This window comes from Phyllostomus hastatus, unplaced genomic scaffold, assembly GCF_019186645.2.
Source record: "Phyllostomus hastatus isolate PE091 unplaced genomic scaffold, TTU_PhHast_1.1 phas_contig_118, whole genome shotgun sequence".
Lineage (NCBI taxonomy): Eukaryota > Metazoa > Chordata > Mammalia > Chiroptera > Phyllostomidae > Phyllostomus > Phyllostomus hastatus.
This window is the reverse complement of record NW_025333543.1, coordinates 1155617-1174347: the sequence shown is the minus strand read 5'-3', so window position 1 is coordinate 1174347 and position 18731 is coordinate 1155617. Positions and strand designations below refer to the sequence as shown.

Below are 18731 nucleotides of genomic sequence, written 5' to 3'. Positions count from 1 at the left end.
CAAAGAGGGGTAGGATCAAGGGTGGGAAGTGGGGATGGCTGGAGTTGGGGGGAGTGGTGGCAGGAAAATGGAGACAACTATACTTGAACAATAAAAAGAAATGTGGAAAAAAAATCGCCTAAAGTTCCAGAAAGCCAATGCCTTCACTACTGTTTCCTCTGATATCATCCAAAACATGACCTAAGATCTGCATCTCTCTGTATGACTGGACCACATCCAGCATGTGTTCATCAACTTGCAGCTGGTCTTTGACTCACCTGCACCTGTTTGTTCTCAGGGTAGAAAGAACATCTGGCACCACTTCTCAAATCAGTCCCAGAGTCTCAGGCCACCTGTCCTGCTTTTCCCCCAGTATAACCTTCACATATTTGTCTTAAAATAATTTACATGTAATCAATATTAAAACTGCATATTTATTATCACAGAGTGATTAAATATCTACATTCATAATTAATTCTCCCAAAGAAGATTTAATAACCTTTTGATATCCCTCTATACTTTAAAGCAACATTCCAAAATAATAAGTGTGCATCCACAGGAAAAACACTCAAGTATTCACTTGTTGAATGCCTTGATTTCCTTTGAAAAAAAATAATGCTTTGGAATTATTTTCCTATACATGCACCAGAAAAAAAAAAGAGAAGAATAAGCCATAAAACCTATTTTTACACTTGTGGACCAACTTTAAAAGCTGTCATAAAAAGCATCCAAAACTTAGAAATAAAGCAAAAAACTGAGGGGACAGGTCCTTTCAATGTCATATAGGGGCAAAGGTCATCCAAGGGTCATCTGAAGACTTTCACTTAGTTCAACTTTCTGTTACTATTGATTAAAGGTCCCAGGTAGTGAAGCTGCATGTTACCTTATAGAATTTTTGCTGGAAAACATGGAAATAAGCTGTGTCTGATGAGCAAAATAATCCAATGGTTACAGTTTAAATCCTAGTTGTAAATTAATCACTTTCATATCTCTATGAGTATTATTTTAACTTTGCCCCAAAACACACAGTTTTCAAGTGCTCTTTAGATAAAATATTTAACTAATTTGTTCATTAATTATGCTTTGAAATAAATCTTTGTTATATGTTCATTTTACATTTGTGCAAATCATAATTGTGCCTTTTAAAAATTACGTTTAATCAGACCTCCAACCAAGATGGAGGCATAGGTAGACACGGTATGCCTCCTCACACAACCAAAAGAAGTACAATGACAATTTAAAAACAAACAAAAAAAATCCAGAAGTGACAGAAAATCAAACTTGATGGAAGTCCAGCAACCAAGGAGTTAAAGAAACCTTCATCCAGACCAATAGGAGGGGCAGAGATGGGCAGCCAGGTGGAGGGGACTCGCAGCAAGATGGCCAGGAGGACCAAGTGAGGCAGTGGATTGTGGAGTGGGGTGGACATGGCTGCAGCTGGCTGGTGAGGCAGCGGCTGGTGGAGTGGGTGGTCCCACACTGGCATGCTGATAAACTGGGAGGAACAACTGGGGAGCAAGACAGACCTCGAAACCCAGGGCCTCAGCACAATGAAATAAAGCCTCAATCCTCTGATTGAAAACACCTGTGGGGGTTGAGGCAGCAGTGGGAGAAACTCCCAGCCTCACAAGACAGTTCATTGGAGAGAACCACAGGGTTCTAGAATGCACACAAACCCACCACCAGGGAATCGGCACCAGAAGGGCCCAATTTGCTTGTGGGTAGCAGGGGAAGTGACAGAAAACCAGCAGAGAAAGGAGCAAACACAATTGTTCCCTCTTCGACCCCTCCCATATATACAGCATCACAACCCAGCAAGTGGGTTGCCCTGCCCTGGTGAACACCTAAGGCTCTGCCCCTCACTATGTAACAGGCACGTCAAGATTAAAAAAAAAATGGCCCAAATGAAAGAAGAGATCACCCTCCAGAAAAAATACAACTAAGCAACAAAGAGATAGCCAACCTATCAGATGCACAATTCAAAACACTGGTCATTAGGATGCTCACAGAATTGGTTGAATATGGTTGCAAATCAGACGAAAAAATGAAGGCTATGCTAAGTGACATAAAGGAAAACATACAGAGAACCACCAGTGACAGGAAGGAAACTGGGACTCAAATCAACAATGTGGACCAGAAGGAAGAAAGAAACATTCAGCCAGAAAAGAATGAAGAAACAAGAATTCAAAAAAATGAGGAGGGGCTTAGAAACCTCCGGGACATCTTTAAATGTTCCAACATCTGAATTATAGGGGTACCAGAAGAAGAGGAAGAGCAACAAATTGAAAACTTATTTGAATCAATAGTGAAGGAGAACTTCCCCAAACTGGCAAAGGAAATAGACTTCCCGGAAGTCCAGGAACCTCAGAGAGTCCCAAATAAGTTGGACCCAAGGAAGAACACACTAAGACACATCATAATTACATTAGCCAAGATTAAAGATAAGGAGAGAATCTTACAAGCAGCAAGAGAAAAGGAGACAGTTACCTACAAAGGAGTTCCCATAAGACTGTCAGCTGATTTCTCAAAAGAAAACTTGCAGGCAAGAAGGGCCTGGAAAGAAGTATTCCAAGTCATGAAGGGCAAGGACATGAATCCAAGATTCCTCTATCCAGCAAAGCTTTCATTTAGAATGGAAGGGCAGATAAAGTGCTTCCCAGATAAGGTCAAGTTAAAGGAGTTCATCACCACCAAATCCTTACTATATGAAATGTTGAAGGGACTTATCTAAGAAAAATAAGATAAAAATATGAACAGTAAAATGACAGCAAACTCCCAGTAATTAACAACCACACCTAAAACAAAAACAAAAACAAACTAAGCAAACAACTAGAACAGGAACAGAATCACAGAAATGGAGATCACATAGAGGGTTATCAACAGGGAAGTGGGAGGGGGATAAGGTACAGAGAATAAGTAGCATAAATGGTAAGTAGAAAATAGACAGGGGGAGGATAAGAATAGTATAGGAAATGCAGAAGCCAAAGAACTAATATGTATGACCCATGGATAAGAACTAAAGGGGGGGAATGTGGGTGGTAACGGGTGTTCAGGGTGGAGGGGAATAAATGGGGGGAAATGGGACAACTGTAATAGCATAATCAATAAAATATATTAAAAAATAAAAAATAACAATTATACTTAAACAAAGCAAAAGGCAAATATATCACATGTATGAAAGTTTGGATTTGCCCTTTTTTTCAAATTTTCAAGAAAAGGCAGCAGTTAACACATTAAAAAAATCTATTCTTATTTAGCTTTAATTAAAAAAATTTCACTCACTATCATTTTTCAATGAGGATACTGGCAGGAATAACCAAACTTGAATATTTTGTCAGCATTTTCAAACTTTTCAGAAAATAGACCATACTTTAATTTTTTTTCTTTGAAAAAAGTGACAGCTCTGTTTAATACTTTGGAATTTATTGTTCATCAATCTTATTTAACCTGCTTGTGTTGCCTCTTTCTTGGAAACAGAACCAAGTATACATCAGAAAGTATATATATTAAATTTGAACTTTTAAGTTAAAACAGCATCAGGAATAGGGTTATTTTCTAATTTAACCATGAGTCACCAAGTGTCTAGGCCCTTAGGATGTAACCATGAAGATACCCATAAAAACATCCTCTGTACTATAGAGCCTATATTTTACTGGAAGGAGGCATATATCATAAACAATGAAATCATTTCAAAAGGTGGAAGGTGATCAGTGCTATGGAGAAAAAGTCCAGGTGGAGACATGGAGTGGAAAGGTCTTGCAAGTATAAATAGAGTGGTCAGGGAAGGTCTCAATGGGGAGATGATCTTTGAACATAAAAGTAGATGAAAAAGTAACATGATTACTTTTATAAGTCAAGTTGACTGTGCTATGGTGCCCAGCTGTTTGGTCAAACACTAGTCTAGATGTTGCTGTGAAGGTATTTTTTAGATATTATTAGCATTTACAGTCAGTAGACTCTGAGGAAATCAGATTGCCCTTCAATATGGGGGTGAGCCCCATCCAATCAGTAGAATGCCTTAACAGCAAAGACTAAGGTTTCCTTAAGAAGCAGCAATTCTGTCTAAATACTGTAACATCAAAACTTACACCTGAGTTTCTTGCCTGCGGGCCTGCCCTGAAGATTTTAAATTCAAGACTACAACTACAGCTCTCATCCAAATTTCCAGTCTACCACCTTTCCCTATAGATTTTGGACTTGCCAGCCCCTACAATCACATGACAGAACTCCTATAAATGGAATCAATCAATCAATTAACATTTCTCTCTATATGTATATTTATATAGACATATGAACATACACATACCCTTGTGTACATATGTATCTATGTATTGTATGTACATAAGTATATATACATAAAATTATATGATATCTATATATCTTTTACACATTTATATCTATGTCCAGAGAAACAAAATCAGTAGGAGATTATATGTCTATACTGTTTCTATTTCTCTGGAGAACTTAACAGGGAGCAAAAGCATGAGAATATTGGGAAAACAACTGCAGGAAGGGGAAGTAACCAGGGTGAAGACCCTGTGGCCAGAAGACCAGGGAGGTTGACACAGCTGGAGTGGACTGAGCAAAAGTGACAGTTTAATGGACGACGGGGTCAGATCATGTAGGGCTTTGCAGGCCTCGGTAGGAACTACTTCATATTTTACTATCGGTGATATGGGGAGAGGTTTTTGTGAAGGGAATCACTGGCCGCTGGGTCAATGAAGGCAGAGGTTGAAACTAGCAGCCAACCAAAAGGACAGAATGATTTTCTAGGTGAGATACAATGATGACTGGACCAGAATGGTAGGTAGAAAATAGTGACAACAGTGAAATTCAGGAAATATTTTGAACATAGATGCAAATGATTTCCTAATAAATTTGGCATGAACTATGAGAAAAAGAAAGGAGTCAAAGATGATTCCAAGTTTTTGGACTGAGTTACTGGAAATGTAGCACTGCCAAGAACTGGCCTCCCATGACCACTTGCCTGCAAATTTTAACTACCATCTCTGTTGTATTTTACAAATAGCAAATGATCACTGTCCACAATTCAGTTATATGGCATGTTTATTGCTTATTGTGGGGCTCCCCCAATGAAACTTAAACTCCACCAGGACAAGGCAGAAATATTTTTGTCTGGTTTTATCCCAAGATGACTCCATTTGTCTGGATGCATCCCAAGTGCTTAACACAGTACCTGACCATTTCAGTACGTATTCAATAAATATTTCAGCTCCAACATTCAGGGTCCAAAAGTTTAAATATAACTTGTCTAATGTTATATATCTAAGAAACAACAATGATGGTTTTGATCACAGGTCTTTCTAGGCCACTCCACATTTTTCCTACTTCCTAATTATGCCTTCACTGAAATATTAAAGTCAATATTTCTATCCCTTGAAAGAGATTTCTGCCTTGTGCTTTATTCTATTGTGGTGTTGTGCAGTGTGTAGGAGGTGTTGCTGACTGCCAACTATTAACTATTAATACACACTTCTGGATTTATCACACTGAAGAGACAGCAGGGTCTAAGACAGGGGCCAGGCTCTGAAGTCTAAAGATAAGGGTTTGAGGCCTGCCTCCATCACTTACTTATCTGTAATCTTGGTGAAGTCAATCATTTCCTTGTCTAAAAAATAAATTAATTACATCATCTGCCTCTGTGGGTTAATAGGATTAGTGTAGAGACATAATTCAACAGGATCAATAAATTATAATTAGCCTTATAAAATATTTCATGAAGATGGCTTAAATTTGGTGAAATAGAATTAGAAAATAATTAAACATGCTCTATCTGTAATGTCAATAGTTTATTCAGCAAAAGCATCTCATTTTTGGTGTTTTTTTCCTTCTGATCCCATTGGCCTCACTTCCTTCTCCACATTTTCTACTTCATCACATTTCTGATAAAACCATCAGGGTCCCCTCAGAGAGACAAGTCTCTGTAGGTGCATCACTAACTCTTCTCTTCTAACTCAGTCCAGATGTAATGAACACACCTCGTCCTGCAAACATGACCAGGAGAACATATTGAAGGCTGTTCCTTCAGTTCCACTGACCCTCCCCCAAATTATCAAACTTTATTCTAAAGCATCAGATATTCAGCCAGGCCACTGGAGAAGCAAGTCCAATTTATGACAAATGTGCACAGTCTCAGGTACAATCTACAGAAAGCAGGCAACTTACAGTGCTGAGCACAAGTGCACAGTCCTGCCCACATTGTCTGGCACATACCTCTGGATTCTCTCTTAGCCTCGGATCTTTAAGAAAAGTGAATGCCCTTCAGTCAGCTGCCAATTTAGGCTAGCGTTTCAAAGAAAGCATTTGTTTGTTTGTTTTCATTCAATCTTCTAAAAGCCTCAAGCTTCTTGATTTCTGTCCTATAAAATCCATCTTCAAGCCTCTAGAATTATGTGGTACCTCTCTAGATATCCAGAGGATGGTAATATGGCACACTGTCCTGCCAAACACTGTCCTTTTTGTGACTGGAACTCCTTAGCCCCCAATTCATATCATCCTATGCCTTCTCTCATCTAGAAATTCTTCCTTATACAAGGGTGGGTGAAAGTAGGTTTATAATTGTTCGTATGGAAAAAGGCAGGCAGGTTATGATTATTACATTGTGAATAAACTGTTTCATGCACTCACAACTGTGAGCCTACTTTTGCACACTCCTTATATCTCTAACTTGGTTTTTACAACTTACGGTCACCTCTATTACCCAATTTCTCTTAGTTTTTTTCTATTTACATCCAATTTTTCAACTGTTTCTCTACTTCATTATTTAATAGACATTTAGATAACAGTAGTAGTATTCTTAAAACTTATAAATTCATAAATATGCACTGTCTTTGCAAAAGAACCAAAATGCAATTGTTAAATCAGTGTAAGGTGTGTCTTCTCTAGTGTTAAAAAACTTCAATATCTTGACTTGGGAAGTGGTTATACAAAAGCTGTAAACTAAAGGTTTGTATACTTTACTTTTTACATGTTATACCTGAATTTTTAAAATAAAGAAAAATCCTTAAATAGAGAGGATTCTGCAGAGAGACAGAGAGGGAAAAGGGAGAGAATCTATCCACCAAATACTCAATGCTTTTGCTTAGCAAAAGGAAAAGGGCAAAATAGCTTATTCTCAGAAAAATCAACAGCATTATAACCTCAAGTCCATTGGGAGAAACTAAAATTTCTGCACCATTGAAGTAAATCAATATGACTGTTTTAAAAATAATTAGACCACAAAGTCCCATTCTCTCTAACACATCTTAAATATTGAAAAGAAACTAATGACTTGAGCAGGAAGTCTCAGACCCTTAATGGCAGACACCTGGATGCTTGAAGTCACTGGGGAGATAAGAAGGCAGCGAGTGACACAAAACCAGCAGTGTACCCTAGCTGGGGAGGCAGTCAACAGCTGGGACAGTACCAGATAAGTTGGGGAGCCAGGTGACACCTGGAGCTGGGAGAACAGAGGGGCCATGACTGGCTGTGACCCAGACAGACTCTGGACTGGTCAGAGTTGGAACACATGGAAAGCCAGGTGCTTGTTAGGAGCAGCAGGTGGCACCCAAGGGGACGTTTCTTAAAAGACGATCTGAGCGGCTGTCCAGGGGCCTCCTGTGCACAGAGACTTCCCACGCACAGCAGCCAGGCCAGAGAAGAGGGGGAAGTGGGGAATTGGGGAACGATTTGCTCCCACTCAGAGCACCTCATGGACTGATTAAAGGGGTTCAGCGGCCCCCAGAAAGACTTCTAGGGGAACTGAGCTGCTCTGTAGGGGCCTCAGGCAGCAGCCAGGCCAACAAAGAGGGAGGAGGGAGGGCATGATTTGCTCCCACTCAGTGGACCTCACAGAGTGATCAAAGGGGTGCAAAAGAGGGGGATTATCAGCACCAGTCCTATGCCAGTGCACAGAGTGGACAGTGTGGACTGCGCAGCGCTCTGAGGGCATGGGCCGGAAACTGGGCACCTGTGATTACTGGAGCCCAGATTGAGCCCCCATGCTCGTGGAACCACAAGAAAGGAGAAAAAAAAGAGCCCAAGCCCCCTCTGCCTGCAGGATCCTGGAAGACCTGCAAAACCAGACTGGCATGTCTAAAATCAGGAGGAGGCTCCCCGCCCCCAAGAGTAAAACAGCAAGACCTGGAGCCAGAGACAGATCTAGAAAGAAGTCAGAGAGTGAACACCAACAGCTGAGACAAATTTCATTTTGCTGTCCTTCAGAACTTGAATGTTTCTTTTTAATTTCTCACCTTTTGGTTTATTTGTGGGGTTTTTTGTTGTTTGTTTTGTTTGTTTGTTTTTTATTCTCCCTTTCATATTGCATTTTAACTTTTCTCCTTTCACTTCACTCGTATTCCAAATAACACACTAGTCTTGGTCTATTACTTTTTATTCTTTTTATTCAGATTGTATATTTCTTACCATACTATTGTTATTCCAAATCCCACACAGCACCCTTCCCTGGTCTTAATCCATTTTGCCATCTTCCTGAACTTTATTACTGTTGGTGTAAACTTTATTTTCTCTCGCACTACAACAAGCTTTTGTCCCTTACTCTATTTCTCCTCCATCTAACCTCACATAAGCTCTCTTCTTTCTAAAGTCAGCTCACATTCTTTTCCCTTCTAGTAAGAGTCTTATTTCTTTTTCACCTTTCATAAAAAGTGGCTAGTTGGGTGAAATATCACGGTTATTGCTGTACTTCTCCAAAGGACCTCCTATTTGTTCACTACTTATTTGTACTTTCAATCCCATAGAATTCTCTCCCTCTGACTTACTCCATTTCACCTTCCCCCTGCCCCTGATCAGCTGAGTAAGGAATTTTGTTTTATTGTTTTCTCTATTCCTTTTTTCTTTCTTTCTTCCCCTGACCCAACCTGGGCTTTACTCCTTACTCTTATTGGCTTGCTTCCCCCATCCTCTCAGAATCATTTTTCTTTACTATAGACATCTCATACTCACCTTTCGCTTTTCTACAATATTCTCATTCCTGTTCCACCTTTATTAAACTTCATTCAGCCATCAATGCTATCAACCCAGCTGTGAGTTTCTGCAATTTTGGTCCCATTGGTCCAGTTCCTTTTCAATTTTACTTCAAACCTCATAGTATACTCTTCCCTCTTCTTACCCATTCTGCCCATCTCCCTTTTGTGTTCTACTTACATTGTAAATTTTGCTCTCTCACTTTCTTCGCCCCAGTTCTATCCCAACTCTTATCAATTCTCCTTCCTCTTATTAATTCTCCTCCCTCTTACCACACAACATAGTACCTTATTTTAGGTACTCATATTGTCTCATATTCCCTTTGTCACATCTTATAATACCCACAATATCTCTTCACCTTTGTTAATCTTAGTTCAATTGCAGCTGAGAATGCTGATGTGGTGGTGGTGGGGGCTCTTTTTGCTGGTGTAGGTATGGTTATCTGGTAATGCTGCTTTGTTAACCAACACCTGTACAGTAGCATACAAGACAAGGCGGGGGTTTAGGTACAGTGAATAAGAAGCATAATTGGTAGGTACAAAATAGATACAGGGAAAATGGAGAAGCCAAAGAACTTATATGGATGACCCATGGACATGAACTAAGGTGGGGGGAATGCTGGTAGGAGTGGGCTACAGGGCAGACAGCAATAAACGGGAGAAAAAAATGGGACAACTGTAACAGCATAATCAATAAAATACATTTAAAAAATAAAAAAATAAAATTCTTATGAATTTGGCCATTTGAGAAATTCAGGAAATTGTTTTAAGAATAATCTGCAAAAATTATCATTGAATTTAAACATTTTATATATGCTGCATATAGATAATATACATTCAGATATTTGGGCTTAGGAGGTATGCACGTTGAGGGGAAAATGGTAAAATTATGCTCACTTTACCTATGCAAAACTCCTTCTGTTCACAGAAATCTAGTTAAAGGAAGAAATGTTGTAGTGTATGTCAAAGTTATTAATTTACCTTTGCCATTTTCTCTGCCAACTGCAACCGACCATCAAGTTCTCTCCTGATCTGGGCTGCTTGTTCATCTGCATTATCCAGCTTCAAAAAACAAACAACAAAACCCAGAAATTACACATGTGATTACCTAATTACAGTGACCTACAGACTAAAGCAAAAACTAAATGACTCAAAACATTTTTGCTGTACTTCTCCAAAGGACCTCCTATTTGTTCACTACTTATTTATACTTTAAATCCCATAGAATTCTCTCCCTCTGACTTATTCCATTTCACCTTCCCCCTGCCCCTGATCTCTTCTCAATAGTTATCTATTGAGAAGAGAACAGAGTAGACTGTTTAATTAGACTGGCAGTCCAATTAAATTTCTTGGGCACTCACATTGTGTTTTCATTCACAAAGAAGTTCATAAATCTCTAAGGTTAATAGCACAGTTTACCAAAAAAACCTAATTATAATAATTCTTTGCCCAACCTGTACACAACAATCTAAACCAAGAAGTCCTCATTTTCTTCAGGTTATATTCAATTGTCATTAAGTTTTTCAGCTCCCCTTTCTGTCTTCATAAAGGTCAGTCCTAAACATCTCATTTTGTTCCTTTGAATTACCAGAATGCATTTCTGGACTGTGATGAACTGAGTAATGTTTAACTTTGCTTTTTAAAAAATAGTCCCTTCAGTTTTATAACAAGTTCGTATTAGTGCCAAACTTTCAAAGTACTATTTGATTGATTGATATTTTTCTACCATTTAAGTCTCATTTACGCCTCATTCTAGTACTGACAAACTCATACTGACAAGAAATCCTTCCATTCTTTCACAGACTGACACCACATTAGAATTTCACTCTTGTTCTAAATTTGATTGAAAGCAAGAAAAGCATGCTATCATTTTTAAGGTGTCTTCCATTTACATGGAAAATTATTCTCCCTTCTCCACTGAAATAATCCTTAACTTTTCTTATAACTTCCTTTAACTTTCCTCATGATTCTTTTCCCCCCAATTATTCATTCAATCCTCCTTTATGAGTTCAGTATAAAAGCTGTTAAGCTGAGGCAGACCTCTGAGTCATGCACGTTATGGGATGCACTGGATGCACTGGTTCAGATGTGAACCAGGCAGGCATTTCTCTGAACTCATTCCTTTCCCTCTCCTATTCCTATCATTTAGAAAGCCTGGACCAGCCCTGTCCATGTGGTGCAGTTACAGGTTCGATTCCCAGTCAGGGTATACACCTAAGTTGTGGGTTCAAACCCCAGGGCATGTACAGGAGGCAATCAATCACTATTTCTCTCTCACATCGATGTCTGTGTCTATCTGTCTTTCTCTCTCTCCCCCTCCCTTCTCTCTCTCTCTGAAAATCAATAAACATATCCTGTATCATCAGGTGTGGATTTAAAGAAAAAAGAAAAAGAAAGTCTGTACCACACAATACAACCATGCCTTACTAAAGATCCATCTAAAGACTGAATTAGCACTGAGTATAACATTAAACATCCAAGAGAGTGCAGATTAATTTGTCTGTTTGTTAAAGAACTAACAAACTGACATGTGACCTTTACAAACTGCCTTAAAAAGAAAAACATAAGTAGGAGCAAACAAAGTCAACAGGATGATGGTACTGGAATGCATATGGAGAGTACAGAAAAGGGGAATATGTTCCATTAATGGGGCACAAAAATTCTGGAGTTGGGTTTCAGAAATGAAATATTTTGAGGTTCTGGAAAGGGAGACTTGGGAGATGAGCTGGAGACAGAGGTAGGGCTACTTCATTAGCTCATGTTCATGGCCAGCTTAGGCAGTATGGAGTTGGCTTCTACAGCCATGAGAAGTCATTAAAATGTTTTACCTCTTTCATAGAAAGATATCATCAAAAAGAAAAGGAAGGGAATTGCATGGAGCTAAAAACTTTGGTCAGCTGTCATACAGGTGTTCAGCAATAGGACACAAAAGAAGGGTAGGAAATCAGATCATCTGCCAAAGAAAAAACAAAGTAATATTTACATTCTTCCCAGCTGTCCAAAAAAGGTTTTAAGCAGATGAATGACATGGGAAAGAAAAGATCATTCTGTCTCTGGCACAAAAAGGAAGTCTATTTGTTTCATTTAAAAGAAAGTTCAAAGGTTACATTTCTAAAGTATATGTTTCCAAGTTGATTTTAAAAATAAAATCCATTTTAAAACAAGGTTTAAAATAGGCAAGATTTTCTTAAAACTAAATCCTTATTGCAAAGGTGTTTCTATGTCATCTCAAAAACAAACACACATATAAATTAAACTTCATCATAGGTCTGTATGTGTATGAAAAAAAACATGGTACATATAAGAATCAGTATTATCCATCCACCATCTCAGGCTGATCCACTGGGGGTCTCAGAACACGTTCCCTGCGGGCAAGGGGGACTACTCTAATGCCGTGTCATACAAATGGCATGCCTATTGACTCAGTTGTTCAAGCCCAACACTCAGGTAACATCTTTGACCTCTTTCCCTCACAACCCACATCCAACCCAATCTAGAGTCATGTAGGGTAAAATCCAGAGTCACACAGTTGAGGAAGGCCAGAATTCAGGTACTGTGAGTCCTTGGCCAAGGCTCTTTGTTCTTTTTTTTTGTGGCAGAGTGTTTCCCCAGACACTTCGAGTACCGTGCTTCTCATTTTGCCAGCGCAGTTGCACATACAGTCATGGCAAAAACATTTTTTTTCCTTTTTGAACCCTTCAGAAAACTTGGCTTTGCAGACCACCCTCTTCCTCCAAAAAAAAGAGGGGAAAACAGAAAAACCTGAACGGATACGTGTAGATGTGAGGCATTAGACTAAAACGCTGGCGGCAAACATGTCTCTAGTGCCAGGTTTGGGTGTGAGAGAAAGAAAATGGAGATGTGTAGACTCTGGAGTTTGTGGGAGAAGCCAGAGGCAAGTCCTCACTCCACAAGGACTTCACCTTAACTTCATTTGTTTTTACTTTAGATTCCTGATTCAACATGTTATGTGATGATAGATTATTTACCTCACAGATGTTCCTTCTTGGCACAGAATATTTTCCAAGTCTTTTAAAGAGGTTCATCCAACCCTGACCATAACAGATGCCCAAATGTATCTTTATTCTCTGCAGTGCTTCTAGTGTCTGTTACACAGAGCATTGCACCACTTAATTATCAAAGTATTTCTTTGGTTTAACAAATATTTAGTACAGAAAATGTAGTTTTATTTTCCTCCTGTTCAATGTACAGGGATTACTGTTTCCACACTCAGAATTCTCTAGGTTAGGGAGTTTTAACCTGGACTTTCAGGTGTCTATGAACCCATTCAAGTTATGGGAAAAATCTGGTAGAAATATGCATTATTTTCCTTGGGGAATTATTTAAATTTCATCGTTTGCCAAAGATTCTCAAAGGGGTGCTTAACTCAAAAGAGATAAAGACGCATGATTCTAGGAGACCATGGTGTAGAAGTTTCTCTTCATTTGTTCTAAAAGCAGCTGTGATGGCTTTTGAACATGAGCCATGAAAAGCGGCCAACTCAGACTTACACATCATCAATCCTACCCTTACAGAGATTCTTTGGAAAGGGACAGTAAGACAGAGGCTCTCAACAATGCTGACTTGCATGGCCTGCGATTGCTTTACTAACTCAACTTTTTCTGCACCGTCTGTACAGCAAGCACCATGGCAAACTTTTCAGTAGCTACAAAACGTGTGGCCTTCCAGACGTTCACGCTTTATCCAGAAAACAGTAAAAATTGTATGCAAAACAGAATATAATTGCCACAAGAAAGCTACTGGTCAAGTATTGTGGGAATTCAGTGATGGAAGAGATGTTTTTCCTGGTTGACAGTATAGGAATGGATTTGTGAAGCTGAAAGTTAAAAATGGAGTTTGAGGGGGTAGAGAAAATGTTGGCCTGATGAGCCGTCCATTAGTGTTGACTTGCAAATCTCAAACCCTAGGCTCCCCTTGCTCCTCATCTCTTGTGTTCCATGGAAACAGCTCTGAGAAAACAGGAGGTTTCAGAGACTAGTAAATCTCCCTTTGCAGACGTCCTGGGGAGGACCAAAGCCTGTGTTGGCAGCCAACTACCTGACAGTTAAGAACATTTTAAACACAGCATAAAATAACTCTACAAAGTTTGACCCAACAGCTTCATTTTATAACTTCTGATATCATTCTTCCAGTGCTTCAAAAACTATAAACATTAAAGACTTAACTTCATTAAATCTCATATCTTTTTAAAAAAGATCTTTTAAAAGGTGTTTTTCACAGCACTGTTGGGCATCACTGCCCTCTCTGATTCATCTATTTCCTAGAACCAGAATAACTGTCATTATATTAATATTGTTGATCCCTGGGAAGGGGGATTAATGACTGTGGTTTTCCATAACGATGCCTTTGTACATGCTAACCCCGGTCATTTGTGCCCTCTTTTTACCCAAAAACAAAATCAACTCATTTTTTTCCCTGAGACCCTACTCTACTTACAGCATAACTCTTTTCAGAAATATTACATTTTTTCTTTTAATATTCACCTTTTATCCTTTATATTTACTTGTAATATTCATGCTTTATCCTTTTAGCATGAAAAATACAAGTAGATTAAGATTTGCACTACTGAAAATTTAGTGTTTTCCCAAGATTCATTCATATGCTGGTCCACTGTATTTATATTATCTATAAACCAGGTAAGTTACAAATAATCCATCATAAAAAAATAACCTACACAACCGAACACTGACTCCAAGAGAACACTCTACCTAACACTTTACCATGTAATTTTCTAGTTGCCCAGTGTTTTATTTATTTCACAGTGCCAAATACTCTGGTTTTCCAACATAGCCTTAAAACACTGATCAAAAGCTTTAAGTATTAGCAAATTACTTTATCAATACATCTGTTAATTCTCCACCATCACCTGAATCACTAAATGTATATCGCAAATTTAGAGCATAACTCTCCTCTGCTGACTCAGACCATTCCTATTCTTTTCTGTGCTGGCCCCTCAATCTCTCAGCCCACAAGCACACGTGGTTGGTTGTTGGTGGTTCTAGACACAGTCATTTCTCCATACAGTATCATAGGACCTCTCTTCTAAGGTCCAGCTCTCCATCTCCAATTGAAGGCAAAGCACTTCCATCCAGGCATGCCCCACCCCCCAGTGACCTCAAGGTAAAACTGAACTGATCTTCTTTACCATCCCCTCTTCAACCTGGTTCCATTTCTACGTGATTCTCACTACCCTTGATCAGGCTAAAATCTCAGAGGGAGGGATGAAGGGAGGGGAAGAGAAAGGAGAAGAGGGAGTAAATGATGAGAACAAATAAATAGGCATGAGAGAGATGATACCCAAACAACTTAAGCTTAGGATTCAGGTTCTCCAAAGTTTTATATCAATATAACTTTCTAACCTATTGGATAATTCCATTACCTATACAAATCAGTTTTTTTTCTATTGTTTACCAAACATGTTATACTTTGCAATCATGTATTTTGCTTGTGTTTCTCCTGCCTGGGACACTCTTCTTACATACTTCATTGTCCAGATCAATCCCCAAATCTTCTGAGAAGACTACTTAACCAATTATTTAGTAACAGATACTTCTCCAATACTTACAACTTCTACCCCAAACTGCAGTGTATGCCCTCGGTTAGTGTGCCCTACCCTAACAAATCCATAAGCAATGGTGGGACCCATATCAATTTTAGCAAATACAAAGAATAATTCCTGTATTTAAAAGGTTCTGGGATGCTAACTTGCCCTCCATTCTGATTCATCTTCCCTGATGCAATCTCCCTCAAAAAGTAAAAATCAAACAAACAAACAAACAAACAAAACACCCTTCCTCCCTTTTTCTTGATCTCTGAGAATTAGCCAGCTACAAGGTAACTAAAACTCATTTTGTAATTTCATACAACAAAAAAGAACATAAGAAAATGAAGTTATTCCCCTATTTTGAAGAGCACATTGCCTGTATGATGTTACATATAAATCAGGTACCATTCTGTCTGCTGGAGGAAAAGTTTTTAAAGAACTCCCTTATATCTACCTTCTAAATTATGTATTAAGAAACTAACTCAGAAATAGCAGTTCTGCCATGGATTCACAGATTCTTAAAAATGCATTTCCCAAACCACACTTTCTTTTGAATACTTTAAAGTAGGGAAAAGATGAATGAGTTAATTAGATATAAAATTACCTCATGTGAACTGAACTAAACTATATTAAATAATAGATCAAATGTTCAAAGGCAAGAATATAAGAAATTTAACCTCAAACATAAAAACCCTGGGACTTCAAGAATAGCCTCGAGAATATGCATGCATATTCTCTAAAGTGATGGATATAATTTGGCCAATTTTTATACATCATTAAATTTTCTTTAGTATTTCATTTGCTATTAACATTTTATCTCCTGGACAAAAGCAATAAACCGGTATTTTCAAGCAATTATTTGCTCACTATACTCACCACAATAGTTAAATATACATTCACATTAATAATGTAATAATGCTGAAGTTGAGAGTGTTTAGCACTAAATAAGATCAATAACACACTATAGTGAATTAGAGAACTTGGAGCTTTGTTAGGACTAATAAGATGTAAGTTTATACAGCACTTACTATATATCAGGGACTATTCTAAGTTTTTCAAAAAATAATTTTAAAAATTATTAAATTTATTGCAGTAACACTGGTTAATAACACTGTAGGTTTCAGGTATACAACTTTCACCCTCTTCGCCCCCCACCCTTTCCCTCTGGTAACCACCACGCTGCAGTGAGGTTTGTTTTGTTTTTTTCATGTGTTGCTTTTTGTTTCATATCCCACATGAGTGAAATCATATGGTTCTTGTCCTTTCCCATTTAACATGTTTCACTAAGCATGATACTCTCCAGATCCATTCAGGTAGCCACAAATGGCATGTTCTCTATTTTATAAACATTATTGAATTTAAACCTCAGAACAACCCTATGGAATATGTCTTATCATTATCCCATTTTAGTACATTTCGATGTACTATATAGAAGGAATTGATATGATGCTCTTCATTTACTGGCTGTTTTTCCCTCAATTTTTTTCTATTAAATCTATTTTCTTATCTTTCTGGTTCTTCTCTTAACCCACTCTGCTCAAAGTTTGCTCCCAACTACTCCGTGGAGTCTTCCCTTGTCAAAGTCAACAGTACTTTCCACTTTGACAAATTCAAGGGTCACTTCATCGTCATCTTTCCTGACCTCTGAGCAGCATGTGGCACAAACATTGCCCTCTTGAAATGTCTCCTCTTGGCTTCCACACACTTTGGCTCTGCTCCTACCACACTAGCTCTTTTCCCTTTGTGCACTGGGAAGGTTCCCTTTCCCAGACTGCTTGAGCGTCAGACTTTCCTGAAATGCTCTCATAACATCTTATAGTTTAAAACACTAACTTTATCTAAATGATTCCCAAAGCTGTATTTCCAACCCTGATCTCTCATTGGAATTTCACAACTTGTATATCCAACCTCCATCGATCATTTCCACATGGACATATATTTCATTTAATTGCATGTACAGAACAGAACTCTTGATTTCTCCCTCATGCCACTCTCCCTGCAAAGTGTTTCTCCATGAGAAGCGGAAACATCATACACCAATAGCCTACAACAATGCCTGACCAAAGTAGGTACAATGTGTAATAAATACCTTAACCAGAGATGCCCCATCAGACCATGGTTAATATAAACCCCACATCGGATAAACAAAGACAATATAGATAGAAAGGGAACCACCAAAGCATACTATCTTTTCTCTAAGACTGAAGGAAGAATAGGTGGGTGTAACTCATAGTTTTAGAATGATATGTCTTGAGATACAGACCCACTCTGATTCCCAGTTTCTGCTTGAATTCCTGAATGTTCATCTTGCCCCTTTTGCAGGCAAGCAGGTGGCCCAGTGTTCTAACTCGAGCTAATGTTCCCAAGTGTGGGAGCAAAGTAGAATTTTGAAGCACAAAACAGGGAATAGATCCAAGAGGATATGGAAACAGATTCCAAGGTGAAATCCAGTAGTCTAGTAACTTTAAAAAAACAAAAACAAAAAACAGGACCACAGCAGGGTAAGGAGCAGAGCCTTGAAATTGGGTGAAAGATTAACACACAGCTCCTGGTCCACTTTTGTTTTAATAATGTTGGGCCATGCCCATGGGTGGGGTATGGATCACAGGCAATCCATTCTTAAGACCACAAAGATCTTTCCAGAACTCCACATTTATTCCTGTCATTTCAATGCTAATAGCCCAACTGTGTTCCCTGTCACATATAAACTCCAAGCTTTTTCAGCTGGCATATAAGGCCTATAACATTCAAGTACTTTTCTAAATAACTCTTTAGCCCTATCTCCTGCTACTCCAGCAATACACACTACCAACCTTCCTAACCTTTCCATTCCAAGCCTTTTCTTTCTCTTTGTGCCTTTGTAAATGCTATTTTCCTTCTCTGTGTTAAATTTCTGCCCATCTTCCAAAATGCAGGTATTTCTGTCTCCTTAGAACTTTCATTAAACTTTCATTAAAATTCCAACAAAGAATTGGGTTTCCACACTACCAAATCACCTCTTCTTTCTGGGCACACAGCTAAATTGTTTCTCAGCCTCCCCTACAGTTATATGTGACTATGGCACTAAGTTCTCAGGTGAACTGTCAAGGCTCTAACCCTCACTGTGCATCTGCATCAGCATAAAGTACCAATATGTCAGACAGAAAGTCAAGAACTATATAATTTCATTCTTGAGTATGTGTGTGTATGGGGGGTAGTAAATG

The 18731-nt window shown here is 38.6% G+C and overlaps 1 protein-coding gene across 18 annotated transcripts in view; it reads right to left on the bottom strand.

Moving 5' to 3' along the window:
* The window catches only part of CADPS2 (calcium dependent secretion activator 2), a 586770-nt gene that overhangs the window by 342401 nt on the left and 225638 nt on the right, over positions 1–18731 (bottom strand). For all 18 annotated transcript variants that reach the window (XM_045846981.1, XM_045847023.1, XM_045846989.1 and 15 more), the window contains exon 4: positions 9945–10025. In XM_045846981.1, the coding sequence (XP_045702937.1) occupies positions 9945–10025 (81 nt within the window). The remainder of the gene's footprint in view (positions 1–9944; positions 10026–18731) is intronic.